The following is a 15,521-nucleotide window of genomic DNA, read 5'->3' as shown; positions in this document are numbered from 1 at the left end:
CATTAAATAACATTAACATTATTTCTTTTGCCCCTTGACTCTTTTTCACCTTTAAAATAAGTATTTTGGGGGTGCCTGTGTGGCTTAACAACTAAGCAACTGCCTTAGTTGTTAGCTGGCTTAGTTGTTAAGCAACTGCCTTCAGCTCAGATCAAGATCCCAGGATCCTGGGATCGAGCCCCTCATTGGGCTCCCTGCCCAGTCTGAAGCCTGTTTCTCCCTCCCCCACTTCCCCTGCTTGTATTCCCTCTCTCGCTGTCTCTCTCTTGTTTTATTAATAAATAAATAAATAAAATCTTTTAAAAAATAAGATAAAATAAGTATTTTCCAGGGTGTCTGGATGGCTCAGTGGCACTGGACTCCCTACTCAGTGGAGAGCCTGCTTCTCTCTCTTCCTCTGCTGCTCCCCTGCTTGTGCTCTTTTGCTGGCTCTTGCTCTATTGCAAATAAATAAATAAAATGTCAAAAAAATAAAATAAGTATTTTTAAAAAATATTTTAGTATTTTATTAAGAAATACTGGGTAAATTATGGAGCTGCAAACATACTTTTAGAATAAAATTGTTATCAACTTTATTTCTAATTAAATTTCTAAATTTATATAGAACAAAAACAGGATATGGGTTCAGCTCAGAAATTCAGCAAAAATTTAATTTTAATATAAAGTTAAAATGGATCAGTAACTCATATAGAAAATTATACAAGCACAAAAAGCACAAATTGTATAATTTGTTACTTGTTATTCACCAATAGTTTTTTTGTTTTATTAAACTTTCGTTTAGAGCAATTTATAGACAATCCATTTAATTTTATTAAATATTTTTTTTCTAGTTATGAAAGTGAAGCATTCTCATAGTAGAAAATTTGGGATATGTATTTCAAAAAAACACTTAATGTTAATCTGTAACTTAAATTCTCAACTATCTCAATGTCTTCCAGTTTTTATCAGGTTGGTTAGGGGCTAGCAAGTTAATATGTATTAGTGAGAAGAAAGTAAAACTCACCTGTTATTTTGCCACCCAGGAAAAGTTTTGCTACAATTTGATATTATTTCTCTTTTATGTTGTTGTTTAATTTTAATTTTTTTTTTTAATTTTAATCTTACCATCTCTGAATTAAGGATACTAAGCATTTGGAGTGTACCATTTCATATGTATTTTCCATGCTTATACAAATATGTGTGTGTGTCATTATGTGTGTCTCTGTACATGGTATTTTAAAACATTTTGCAAATTCTTTTTTTTTCTTACTTGACAAGATATCATTGACATCTTTCTATACCTGTACATTAAAAAACCCAACTCATTTAATTAACATCTTATTTTCTTAAGATTCATTATTTATTTATTTATTTATTTGAGAGGGAGAGAGAGAGAGAATGAGTGGGGGAAGGGGCAGAGGAACAAGCAGACTCCCTGTCGAGCAGGTACCCCACTGTGGGGCTTGATCCCTGGACCCTGGGATCATGACCTTAGCCAAAGGCTGATGCTTAACCAACTGAGCCACCCAGGTGCCCTAATTTAACATTTTATTGAACATACATCATGTCTACTGATGTGTGTATCTGATGGAAGTTCAGACTATTTTAGTTTTTACTTCTGTTGCTGTTACAAAAACTACTGCTGGGTTGAACAACATAGGCATTTTAAACTTTACAAAATACTGCTAGAGAAACTTGCCAAAATAAAAGATTAGCTGTACATTTTGTCATCTTGTCAAGATGTTTAACTTGCTAGCCCCTAACCAACTTGATAAAAACTGGAAGACATTGAGATAGTTGAGAATTTAAGTTACAGATTAACATTAAGTGTTTTTTTGAAATACATATTGTTCATTTCAAAAATCCTTATATAACCAGCATTATTTGTGTCCTATAATCATAATTCTTTTTGATTTAAAATAAATCTTAATTTAGATAATATTACTCACAGTTGTTGCTTTTATTCTTCATCTCTTGTTAATTAGAAATTTTTGGTTTGGTTTAGTTTTTATACTGTTAGAGTATTTCCTAGAGTTTCTCAGAAGGTAGTTATAAATGCATATTTGTTATCTTTCTTTTGCCTTCCTATGACTACCATTTTGGCTGAATATAGGACTGCTGAGTTGCTATTTCCTGAAGAGTTTCTAAACTCATTCCACTGTCTTCTGGTATCTCTGCTTTGCTGGCTCTGCTCCAACCACATTGACATGTTGTAATTTTGCAGACACATCTCAGGGCCTTTGAGCTGGCTGTCTCCTCTCTCCAGATTGCTCTTCCCCTACATATCCATGTGGTTAGTTCCTCAGTTCCTTCAGGTATTTCATTCAGTCAGCTTCTTATTTAAGTTTTCCATGGCTCCCTAATCCTGAGGTTTGGTCCTCTCCCCAAACATTGCAACTGTCTCTTCTCTGCTTTATTTTTTTCCCTTAGCAAACACTACAATTTAACTTCTTATTTATTGTTCATGTTTATTATCTGTGTCCCCCATGCACACTGGAATATAGGTTCCTCAAGGGGCAAGAAGTTTAGTTATGTCTGTTCACCCCAGGACCTTGTGTCTGATGGAGTGAAGTCATTCACTCCATATTTGTGAAAAAGAATGAGTGAATTTCTCTTTTTTTGTATTGTAGCTTAGCATGTGTGATACTCTTCCATTTGAATCCCAGGGTCAGTGATTTAGTCTTTAGCTGTGATTATTCTCTTTTATAAATTCTTTATGGATACCAGATATCATTTCTTTTGGTTGTAAAACCTTTTCTGTCTGCTAATTTGATGTTCTTGTGTGTTTTTAGTACATTTTTTTTTTTTTAAAGTTCTCACTTTTCTGCCTCTAGAGTAGCCGCCCACCTTTTCTAATTGACTTGACTCCTCTCAGTGCTGCTACTGCTATTTTCTTAAATGAATTGTGAACTCTGAGAGGTCTTATCAGGGGTGTACACATAGTTGGCAGGCCAGGCTGTCAAAGTCTCTTGGGTGGAAGCTTTTCTTTCACTGGCAAGGCTGTTTAAAATACTTGCTTCCAGTTTGTAAATGGTATTTTAGAGGTATTTTTCCTCAAACTTGCTTTTAAAAAATGTGCCTCTTCATCAATTGCATTTCAATTTTAAAGGAAGAACTATTTTATTGTATTATATATTTGAAAAGATTTTATATATTTATTTGAAAGAGAGTCAGAGAGAGCACAAGCAGGGGGAGCTGTAGAGGGAGAGAGAGAAGCAGACTCCCTCTGAGAAAGGACTCCTCTCCCCAACATGGTCATGGGGTTCAATCCCAGAGTCAGATGCTTAACTGACTGAGCCACCCAGGTGCCCCTGCCAGAATTATTTTAAACTCGGTCCTCTGATTTGCAAAAGCTAATTTTTAGTCTTTTTATGGCTTCATTTCCAAATTCTTGAGATCCTAATTCTCATGACTTCCAAAAGCAACTGATGTTTCCCAGCAAATATATATATATATATATATATATTTTTTTTTTTTCCAAAAGAATACATGGGTAGAATGTTTTATGAACACTGGAATATAGTAAACCATCTTTCACAGTCCATAAGTACATTTCCTGTGTATAAAATTCTCTTGTTTCAAATTTTTCTCCTCATAGCTCTCTGTATACTTGAGGTCAGCCTTATTTTTTGTTCCTGTGAAGGTACATTATTTTGGGGTTTTGGATTTGTAGGAAGAAAACAAATTATATTTACTGTATTCTCAAGCTAAATTTTCAACTGTATTGATGGTGAATAAAAGTATTACTTACCAGGTAACTTTAAATAGAGAAGAAAATGAGCTAACCCGGCAAATATCAGCCATCTTATTTTCTCCAGAAACTCTGACAGGGACACACAGCCTCTGGCCACAATCTCATGCAGAGTGGGGTCTTGCTAGATTAGAAAGTTTAGGCGTGCTACACCTAAACTCTTTTAATGGGGCCTTGAAAACACTTTCGGACGATTTCATTCTAAGCATTGTTTTTCCATTTTAGGGCTGGTTAATAACATCCTGCTTTCTTGGTTCTGGAACCAAATGCAGGATCAGCAAGTTTTTGGTCCCATCTATTTGGAGAGGGCAATTATGGTCTCTAAACAGACTTGAGGACTATTTACTCGATTCACACAGATTGTATGGCTTTTTCCTAACATACTTTAAATCCATTATCTCTTTCGAACATCATAGACTCATTAGCTCAAGTGGTCGCATTGGGTGACAGTGTATTTTTATGACACTCAAAGGTCACATACTGGTCAAGCAAGAATCATCTGAAACTTTGAAAGTTTACCAAAAGTTTGAGTACAATAGTTTATGTACGACCATACAATTTTTTATAACATTATCTAAGAGCAGTAGAATAATCATAAGACAACAATCTATTTGGGTTAAAACAAAGTTTAGTTGCAATTTTAGGTCCATATTACTTTTAAATTCCCTCCCTCAAATCAGTCAGGGTATTATACACTTCAGAGATTTTCTTATAAAAAGCAAGTACAGAATATCCATGGAAATTTCTAGAACAAAAAATGAAATCCTGAGTTATAATGTTTCATTTCTCTGTCCCTCATTTTATATTATGTGCTAATTACAAAGTCACCACCTAGAGGAAACACAAAGTTAGTGAAAAAATCTGAACAAGCCAATAAGGCATTGACATTCTGGCTTCTATCTGGATCAAGGACAGTTGTTTATTCTTAGTTTCCTTTAAGGTATCAAGTGGTCTTGGGCTTGAATTCCCCAGGAATTTAACTGCTCTGTTTCCTGCTAGGAAACTGCTTTTGCATTTCTATTTGGCTTTGTGTGTTTGGGTAAGGACATACCAGAAGGTTCTAAACTATTGCAGCTCCAGGACATTCTACTGTTGTTTACCTTGAATAACTGCCAGTTTCCTTGGGTTAAGGGGTGGAAGTTCTTGATGTCTCCCTAAATGTACTTTGAAGCTCAGATGACTTTCTCCTGTAGGGTTGTGACATGCTGAGAAATTCCTCATCTAGGCTTGTGTGGCTTCTGCCTCTCCCTGGTTCTGTTCACGTGGACAGCCGTGATTGCTGTTTTAAAAGTTATGACTTTGGAGGTGGGCCCGGTGGCACCCCAAGTCCCCAACCTCGCCTTCTCTGGAGCTCCACTGTAGGTGCTGGACGCCAAAATACCAGGCCTGGGAGGCGTTCAGCAGCGCTAAGAAACTACCTCACCGGCCCTACGAAGGTGTGTGTGGTTCTCAAAAACTGGCATTCTGATGGGGGAGTTCGTGTGTTAAAGTTAACAGGTGATTTAGTTTGTTTGGTGCAAAGAACAGGCCAAGCCCAAGTCCTACAAAAGATTGAGAAATTCCACAGTCTACTAATGCGACTTCTGGGAACCAAGGAACCCTGCACTGTTGCCATGGAAACGGACTGAAGGGTTTGAAATGAAGATCCTCAAGTTCTTAGGAAGTAAATATCTTTTGAATCTGAAAAAAGTGCTGTGAAAGAGAATACTTCATGTAACTAAGTGGACTCTTCAGAAGCCGGGAGGTCATTTTTTGTACTTGTTTCTTAATGTTTACCTTAGAGAGCTAGAAATGTTTTCAGATAGAAAGCCTTTATTTATTTTTGGAACTTGAACATGAAATGCATCTGTGTTTGGAAACTTTTTGCAGTTTGATGTTGGGCAAAATACACAATTATTCTCTGACCAGTTTGTATCAGTAATCTCAAAATGATGTATCAATAGAAAACAATAAAAAAAAACAAAACAAAACCAAATCCTATGACTTTCTCCTCTGTGCTCCATGATTACTTTTTCAAGGAGCCCTATGGGTCCCCTTCCTTGACTTTATAACTGATTATTACAGCTGATAGCAAACGAAATGAGTTTCTCCTCTGCTTAACATCGTCTGTGAAACACTTTCCACACCATCCACAGAATGGATTCATATTCTTTACCTTTTCTGAAAGAATGGTGAGGAGGGAACCAATCCTCTCCTTGGCTTTGAAGCTAGGTGCTCAAGTTAAGACTCTAGAATTAAACTAGGAAGGCAGGGAAAAAAGAAAAGAATCAGGGAAACCAGTCGGGAGGCTACTAATTTGAAAGTGGTTAGTGGCTGGGACCATGAGAACTGGTCCGATTATGGATATATTTTCAATGAAGTGTCAAGATACTTACTGATGGATTAGCTATATTATTGAGTGTGAGAGAGAGTAGTCAATAATTACTTCAAGGTTTAGGACTGAGGATTTGTAAGAACGGAGTTGCCACTTTTTGAGATGTGTGGAAAGGAAAAGGAGCTGGACACATGTTGTGGAGAAGACTGGAGGCTTTATATATAGTAAAGGGTGATATTCTCTAGACACAGGAAATGTTTGTCCAGAGTGTGGGATTGGGGGAGGTCATGGCTGGAGTTATTCATATGAAACTCCTCAGCGTATAGCTTAGTTTAAGGCCAGAAAACTGTAAGAAATCACCTAGGGAGCAGACCTCAGTAGAGAAGAGAACCAAGGACTAGCCTCAGGACAAGTGAATTGAAGAACTGGCAATGGAAACTGAAAAGAGTAGCCATTGAATTCAGAGCTGCAAAGGAAGGGATTGTTTCAAGAAGCATCTAGGGGGTCAAGCGAGAAGAAGCCCGAGAGTTTAGCACTGGAGTTAGTAACCTAGGACAACAAGATTAAAAAACGGTTTGGGGCTCTTGGCCTTAGTGCCATCTTCTTGGAAACCTCTGCACCATGAAAGCCAAGCAGAGGAAGCAGCACAAGCACAGGTTGAAGGGTAAAAGAAGATGGAGCAGAGGACCAAGTAAAGCTCAGGCTTGTACACCCGTGGAAGCCACAGGAGCAGAAATAAAGAAAGCCAGAAGCCAGCGACACTGGTACCAATTTGTGGACTGCACGCCTATTGTCTAGAACTTGAGTCAGTGGATTCAGAACATCTATTGCCTTCTGATCACAATGACCATCTTTGAGAGACGCATGTCATTCATACCAGAACAGTCCCTTTTGGTCCTTTGCCCTGGACCTGTGACTTTCTGGACTAATTCTCTTTTCATTTGTGCCTGAATGCAACACATGTACAATAAACTATCTCTTTTACGTCTTAGCTGAAAAAAAAAAAAACCCCAAAACTGTTTTGGTAGAGTGTTGACAAAAGTCCGTTAGAGCTAGAGCTTATTCAAAAGGCTAGTAAATGAATGAAAGACAGAGTGTAAATGACTTTTTCGAAGAGGTTTTGTTTTGTTTTCCTTTCTCATAAAGTGGAAGTAAAAGGGGATCTTCTGAAGATGGGAAATTAAAAGTAATTCTTTTTGAGGAATTTATTGTTTTTATGGAAGAGTACTACATATTTGAAGGAATTGGAGAAGAAGTGTTTTAAATTTATTAAAATATACATTTTCATAGCTAGATATTTTATTTATTTTTATTCCTCCAGTTCCAGTTATGGGTACATTTAAATTTTTATGTAGTCTTGATCTAAACTGTTAGCTCAGAGGCAATGGGAAGAAATGAAAAGGAAGGCAGACTGAGAATATTCTAAGACTTGTTGCTCTTTTCTAGCATTTCAACACAGTGCAGGTTGTTTACTTAGTGCCAGAAATTCCCATTCTTCTTCCACATTCTCTCTCCTCTTCATATACAATTACACATACATATATATTTATACATACCATATATATACACATATACATATTTCAAAATATATTGAAAATTCCAGAATTTAGTTGAGAATTACAGAATCATATAGAATCAGAGGGGATTTTTTAAAAAAGACTTATTTATTTATTTTTAGAGAGACAAAGAAAGAGAGTGTACACTCCAGGGGAGGGAGGGACAGAGGAAGAGGGAGGAGAGAAACAGACTTGGATTAGGGGGAAGGGTCTCAAACTCATGATCCTGAGATCCTGACCTGAGCCTAAATCAAGAAGGTCATGCTTAACTGACTATGTAGGTTGACAGGTGCTGACAGGCACTCCCAAAGGGGATATTTTTAAATGAGCTCTCATGGAGCCTTGGATTCTTTAATGGGCATGAGGAGGAACAAGGTGCCATCTCTGTTTTAACCAGATTTTACTTTGGTTTTAAAATTGGGAATGAATGAAAAAAAAAAAATTAATGGGCTTCAGAGCTTTAAAAAAAAAAAAAGAGCTTCAGTGCCATGCCCACAGCCCATACTCAGCCATCTTTTCCCTGTGCCACATCATGTCTTTACCACAGACTTTGGTCTGTGTATTTAAAAGCCTTAATAACTGAGACTACAATATCACACTTCATTAATAGATATCACTTTTCAAGGGATCTTTGGTTCTTATATGAAAGTTCAAAGTTTAATGAAAATAATTTATCTGAATTGATCCTTTCTGCTGTGGGAAAAAAATGTGGATTAATAAAAAAAGAATGGAAAGAAGAATTGATCCTTTCTGCCGCGGAAAGAAAATGTGGATTAACAAAAAAGAACCTATACTAGTAATTGAGACCTCAGGTCATATTCTACTTTCAGTGGTTTCATGAATGAAAGCTCAAATTCTTGCCAGTATAATTACACTAACAAAACATGTCGTATCTTTCTTATAAGCAATAATGTTTACATTGTAGATGCAAAAATGTTAAATGAAGTAATGCTTGGAATATATGTATAAGTGCTTTGCAAACTAGAAGTAAATGTATGTAAGCTTCTTTCCATTACAGTTAATTAGAAAATAAGAAATATCTTATATGTTATCAAGTACAAAAGCATGCACTAGCAGATATTATTGTGTACAAGAGATACATTTAAAATATTTCACTTTTCCTCTTGAACATATTTGAATTCTAAAATCTCTGGCAATTTATATGTACCCTTTGGAATATAAACTTTCCCCACAAGACATTCTTTTGAACAAATACTATTTGTTCAAACAAATATTTGATTTGCTTGAAATTTCCATAGATTGAAGCATATGAAAAATCCATCATTTGACCTTCTCTAACCAAAAAAGTGTCAGTTTCATGTATTTCAATCTAATAATTCAACTTTTCATTTCTAGCACCATTATCCAACGAGGAGATGTTAAAAAAGTTATTGAACTGACCTATGGAACTAAACTTAGGAATAAAAGCTCTTTCTAAATTAACGATTTTCAGCCAGAAGTAATAGGGAGTATGCTAGAAGTGAAAAGAATCAAATTTTCAATGATTCTCTCTTCTCTTTTTTTTTCCTCCCGGATTTCTGGAATAGGTATATGGAAGTAAAAGAAGGAACCCAAACCTGATTATGGATTTAAAAAAAAGATTCCTCAATACACAAAGGAAGAAATAAACTGGTAGAAAACCCTCAGGAACAATGTCTTTTTGCCACAATATAATTAATATTTCCTGTGTGAAAAGCAGCAGGTCGAATGATGTCCGTGCTTCCCTGTATAGTTTAATGGTGCTCATAATTCTGACCACACTCATTGGCAATCTGATAGTCATTATTTCCATATCACACTTCAAGCAACTTCATACCCCAACTAATTGGCTCATTCATTCCATGGCCACCGTGGACTTTCTGCTGGGGTGCCTGGTCATGCCCTATAGCATGGTCAGATCTGTTGAGCATGGCTGGTACTTTGGAGAAGTCTTCTGTAAAATTCACACCAGCACTGACATTATGCTGAGCTCAGCCTCCATTTTCCACTTGTCCTTCATTTCCATTGACCGCTACTATGCTGTGTGTGATCCATTGAGATACAAAGCCAAAATCAATATCTTGGTTATCTTTGCAATGATCTTCATCAGTTGGAGTGTTCCTGCTCTTTTTGCATTTGGAATGATTTTTCTGGAGCTAAACTTCAAAGGAGCTGAAGAGATGTATTATAAATACATTCACTGCATAGGGGGTTGCTCGGTCTTCTTTAGCAAAACATCTGGGGTACTGGCCTTTATGACTTCTTTCTATATACCTGGATCTATTATGTTGTGTGTCTATTCCAGAATATATTTCATAGCTCAGAGACAGGCAAAATCAATTCATGATGCAAATCAGAAGTTTCAAATTGGATTGGAAGAAAAAAATGGAATGTTACAAAGCAAAGAAAGGAAAGCTGCAAAGACTTTAGGGATTGTGATGGGAGTTTTCCTAATATGCTGGTGTCCTTTCTTTGTCTGCATGGTCACGGATCCTTTCCTGGACTATAGCATTCCACCCACATTGAATGATGCATTGATTTGGTTTGGATACTTGAACTCTATGTTCAATCCAATGGTTTATGCTTTTTTCTATCCTTGGTTCAGAAAAGCACTGAAGTTGATTCTATTTGGTAAAATTTTTCAAAAAGATTCGTGTAGGTGTAAACTATTTTTAGAATCACATCCATAGAATTATTATATTTACTGCTTACTGTTTTGCAAAACAAGTGGCGATCATATTTATGACCACAACATAATCAACCACATGGACCAATTGCAGGGTTTTTATGAATTATTTGAACCAAAGAACATATAATAAGATAGAATTCTTACATTTCGCTTCCTGTTTGAGATGCAATAGATGTAATCTTTGCCATTCTTACTATCCACACTGAAGCTTTGTGAGTCCAGAATTAGAGGCTCTACATGAAAGAATTTTCCAGGCCTTGCATGAACTGCCATGAAATTGCCAGAAATACCTTACTCATCTGTTCAGGGAATGCATTTGGGAATGCAAATTAGAATGGCTTTGTCATTCATTTTCTTGACTATAAATGCCTTTTTGTAAAATCAAAGAAAGTACACATTAAATGTTATTGAATAATTGTTTATACATGATTTGCCATTTTTCATGAATCCTTATTAATATGTATTCCAATTTTTAAATATCTTAATTCTCCTCTTTTTATAATAGGTTTTCTTGATTTCAGAAAAGTTGCAAAAAAATCAGAAAATAAAGAAAAAATAAAATAAAAAATCATACAGAAATGAAATGAAAATAAAGATATCACTCATAGCTTATCTCCTGAAAGAACTATATCATTTAAAATTCTTAAAAACATAATATTTTGGTGACTGTATAATGTTACATTGTATGAATCTACAAAGATTTTTTTTCCCCCCAAAATGTGGGGGTTGAACTCATGGCCCTGAGATCAAGTCTGGACCTAAAATCAAGAGTTAGATATTTAACTGACTGAGCCAACCAGGTACCCCCAAAGATTTTTTTTTAAAACCATTTCCCTATTGTTGACCACTTAGATTTCAATTTCTTTTTTTTTAATGATAGAAATTAAACCAAATTTCTGTCTGTTACTTGCTATTGAAGGTTATAAAAGTGTCTGGAAGGATTTTACCATAGTTCAAGGTTGTGCCTGGTATGATAGGACTCAAAATACAAGCTCTATGAAGTAAAACAGAATCACTTGTTGGACTCCAGGCTGCACCAAAAGAGAAGCAGCCATCAGGGATGAACACGAGGTATAATCAGAATAGACATGCCATACCTATGAAGATGGCATATACAAAAAGACAAAGAGGAACAAATGGTGCTTTCAAGTAAGATTCCCGATTATAAGCATTGATTTCCAGTTGTACTGCTTCTCATACAGACTTCATGCAGTCTGTTGCATGTTGAGTAGCCCCAGTAATTTGGATTTATTTATTTAATAACAATGACTTAGGTTCATGAGTAGATTAAGTTAAGGTAGCTAATTTTAAATGAAATTACAGAGCAACTTCCTGCATCCAAGTTTCTGTTCACAGGCTGGATGCTCTCTGAGGATATGTTAAATCCTTCCATTGCTCACGGTCTATTTCAGGACTGTGTATAATGTTTTAACTATCGGACTAGATTTTTGTTCTGGGACATTTACTTTTTTTACTCTTAGTGTCAAAAACTACCTTGACTTTTTTTCACGCATGAGATCACTTCGTCAGATTTTTAAAAATGAACAAAAGGGGTGCCTGTGTGGCCCAGTCGGTTAAGCATTTGACTCAGGCTCTAGTCATGATCCCAGAGTCCTGGGATTGAGACCCCCATGTTGGGCTCCCTGCTCAGCTGGGAGGCTGCTTCTCCCTCTCCCTCTGCTCCTCCTCCTGTTCATGCTCTCTTGTTTGCTCACTCTCAAATAAATCAATAAATTTTTTTTAAAAAAGGAGCATAAGTATTTAGACAGCTTTCTGTACCTTACAGCAAGTTTCTGTGGTGTTCTTCATTTGCTTCCACACGTTCCTCTCAAAATTATTCGCAGACATTCTGTTTTTTGTGTACGTGTGTTTTACCTATTGTGAGTAAATCTTTTAAAAAACAATATATTTTCTATGTAACCATTATTGCTGGCATACATACAATAAAATTTATTTTAACTCTCCAGTTGATTTGTTTGGACTTTTATTCCATGTAGTTATATTTTCCTCAAACAATGCTAAGTTTTATCTTCTTTCCAATAATTGATTCTTATTTATATTTTCTGCTGTACTGTATTAGTCAGAATTTCTAGAACAATATTGATAGTGGTGATAAGAGTCATCCTTGTCTTACATCTATTTTAAATTACTATTCAGGTTTTACTATTGATTCCACATTTTTCTTGGGACAAGTTCATGACTCAGATAATTTTACCTTTTTTTACTCAATACTGTAGCCCTATAGCCTATTTCTTTTGGTAACTTCTGTTTTTAATACTCACAATAAGAGATAACCCATAACCCACTTTCTTAGCACAATAAAAAGACAGGCTCACTTTGTCTTTCTATATTCCCAGCTTCGCTCTAACTTCCATCCCCTCATGCAGAAAGTATTTTTCCCTTTTGGTTGTCCAGAGTTCACTTTCCAACTGGCATCCAATTAGCCTTTGAGAAATTTTCCACTCTGCCTATTGGAACTGTAACGAGAAGATAGACCCCTGCTTTTCCCCTTAACTAAATAGACAAGTGGGTAAGCCATGCTAACATTTCCAGAAAGTCTTTCTTTAGAATTTGAATCTTTAGCAGAGGGGAAAGACAGTGATCTTTAGCAGAATCATTAGCAAGAAACAATGAAGACATGTGGAGTTCCATTCCATCCATGTGGTAAGGTCATGACCAGACTGCTCTTGGTGTTATTGGGGTTCATGCTTACCAGACTCCAGGGCTGCTTCATGGTCTTTCCGTTTCCAAGCTAAGTTCTCCAGTCTCTCAGGTATTCCATGAATCCTAGATAGTATTCTAATAAATTCTCTTTGAGAATAATTTTTAGTTGAACCCATGGAAAGGACCTTAACTTGATACACTGTATTATGGTAAATGCCAAGAAAGTGATTGCAGTGACATGACATTCTTTACCAAATCCAGACAACTTCCAATCAAAACAGTCTCATTTTCCACTTACTCCCTCTCAAAGGACAGATTTGTATAAAATACCACTCAGGAAGTGATAAAAATAGATGCATTAGCAAAGAAGTTTGTTGGAACGGACTTGTTAATAATAATTATAAAGCCATCTTAAGACATCAGTAAACTGGAAGGTCCATCCCCATTTTTAACTGCACTCTTGAACTCAATAATCCAGTCTTTAAAGAGTCATAGATTCTAGTCAAAAGCATAAGGCAAACCAAATGAACTCTAATCCATTGTAGATTCTGGTGAGTCACAGTTTCTGTTTAGTTGTACATTGTCAACAAGAGCTTGTACTTTAACTTCAATGTGTAGATATATGAAGAATGATTTGTTTTTAAGTCTAACAGACTATGAAATGTACTAACAAAACAACTCTCCAGAGAGATATTTTGAATGCTGCATTGAAATAATCTAGATGATGTAAGAATCAGATTGAAGTATTTTTTCAGATAAGGTATATATGCATCTTCCAAAGTGTTTCAATACAAGTTATTGAGTATATGGCCAGCAGTAAAAAGTATTCAAAGAAAATAAATTTATCTTTGACAAGTCCTGACCTTCTTTTCCACATTCCTCCTCTTCCTAAAACCCCTTTCCCAAGTCTTTAAGCTCCCAGTAAATTTACACTACTCCAACATTTTAACTTGGTTGAGGCTGGTTCTCCTGTGAAGTCATATCATCATCAGCATCTAATTTGTTTCTGTCTTTGACTTTTCCTGGAAGAGAGAAATCTTTGGCTCATACAAATTGAAAGTTTTTAGCATATTTATCAACTTAAGTGACTTAGAAGCTTAAAGTGAAGCCACTCACAATGGTTTATCAATGGCAAACCTTCCTCCCCATAAATATACAAGTCAGATAAATAATAACTGAGATAGAGGATAAACTCTAAGATCTGTTTATTGGTCAGTGTTTTCACAATGTGTTATGTTAGAAAGTAGTGTCTCTCAACCCTGGCTGCTGCTGGGGAGCAATAATATAAATATAAATTATGTGGATACTCAGGTCCTATGCCAAGAAAATGATCTGTGTGAAGAGGGAAAGCTTAGCTGCCAGACACCATGGGTTTGAATTCTGGCACCATATTTATCTAATAATGTTTGGACAAAGTTACTTAAAAACTCTAAGCCTTAGCTCACTCACTTACAAATGAGAACAATATTACCCATCTCACTGGACTGTTATTTATTAGATGAGAGAAACCATCTAGCATGGAAACTTGCCCATAAAAGAAAAAAAAACACTTAGCAAATATACAATATTAGTATTACTCCTTGTTATTTTATTGGCATATGCTATGGTGGTACTCACTCAGAATATGCTCAGGCAGAGAAGTTGACATAGGCAAACATTACCTACTGGATTGTTTTTTCTTTTAAGGTGGTGCAGAATTATATCATCCTCTTTCCTAATGAATTTCAAAGTTACAATTATGCAAAAGAATAGCAGAAGATTTAAGGCAAGGTCTACACAGAAGGATATTGAACCTGGGGCCACATTTTCACATCACTGTTCTGTGATGTGTCAGTGTTCTGCATGTAGTATGTTTGAGAGGCTATGGGAATTTTTATTTCTTTAAAAAATAATGTATATAAATGTGTATATTATATATATATAATATATACTTAAAAACACACGTATAATACTGACATCCATTTGCAAAGTAACTATTACCTACCTATCTGATGAGTTTGAATAGATACTTTATGTAAGCCCGGAAGTACAGCAGAATAGAGCAGAAGCCTGCTGCACGCCCTCAAGGACATCCTCAGGCTTTGGATGCAGGAAATCCTGAGTTCAAATTCCAGTTCTGTTCCTAGTTCCTATGCTTTCTCTCCTTTGTGCCTTTGCTCTTGTAGCCCCCTAAGCCTGAAATGCTGAAATGCCTCCTCCCTAACTCCACCTCCCTTAACTGGCTGACATTTACTCATTTTAAAGGACTCATCTTGAGTCCTCCAGGAGCTGTCTATAATTTCCATGGATCAGGTAGACATTTTTCTCTGAACTCCCAAAATATCCAATGTGCTTCCTTGTTGGTGCCCTTACTCATTGTGCTAAGATATCCTCTGCCCCCACTGAACTGTGAATTGCTGAAGTTAGGGTGTGTGTTTTATTCATTGTTGTATAACTTGTGCTTAGCACAATGCCAGACACAGACAAGACACTTTATGCTTGTTTTTAAGAGGGAATAAATGAATAAGGGATTATAATAAGGTATCCAAGGGGATCATGCTAATAAAAGTTAGAGATAAATAAATAAATAAATAAATAAATAAATAAATG

General features: G+C 35.9%; 1 protein-coding gene across 1 annotated transcript; it reads left to right on the top strand.

Annotated features, from left to right (window-relative positions):
* Positions 1–9,252: 9,252 nt before the first annotated feature.
* TAAR1 (trace amine associated receptor 1) lies at positions 9,253–10,269 on the top strand. Its single transcript, XM_059401571.1, has one exon. The coding sequence runs from the start codon at positions 9,253–9,255 to the stop codon at positions 10,267–10,269; it is 1,017 nt and encodes a 338-aa protein (XP_059257554.1).
* Positions 10,270–15,521: the final 5,252 nt, after the last annotated feature.

This window comes from Mustela nigripes, chromosome 5, assembly GCF_022355385.1.
Source record: "Mustela nigripes isolate SB6536 chromosome 5, MUSNIG.SB6536, whole genome shotgun sequence".
Lineage (NCBI taxonomy): Eukaryota > Metazoa > Chordata > Mammalia > Carnivora > Mustelidae > Mustela > Mustela nigripes.
Note: the sequence above shows the minus strand (reverse complement) of the source record. Positions and strands in the feature narration are given on the sequence as shown.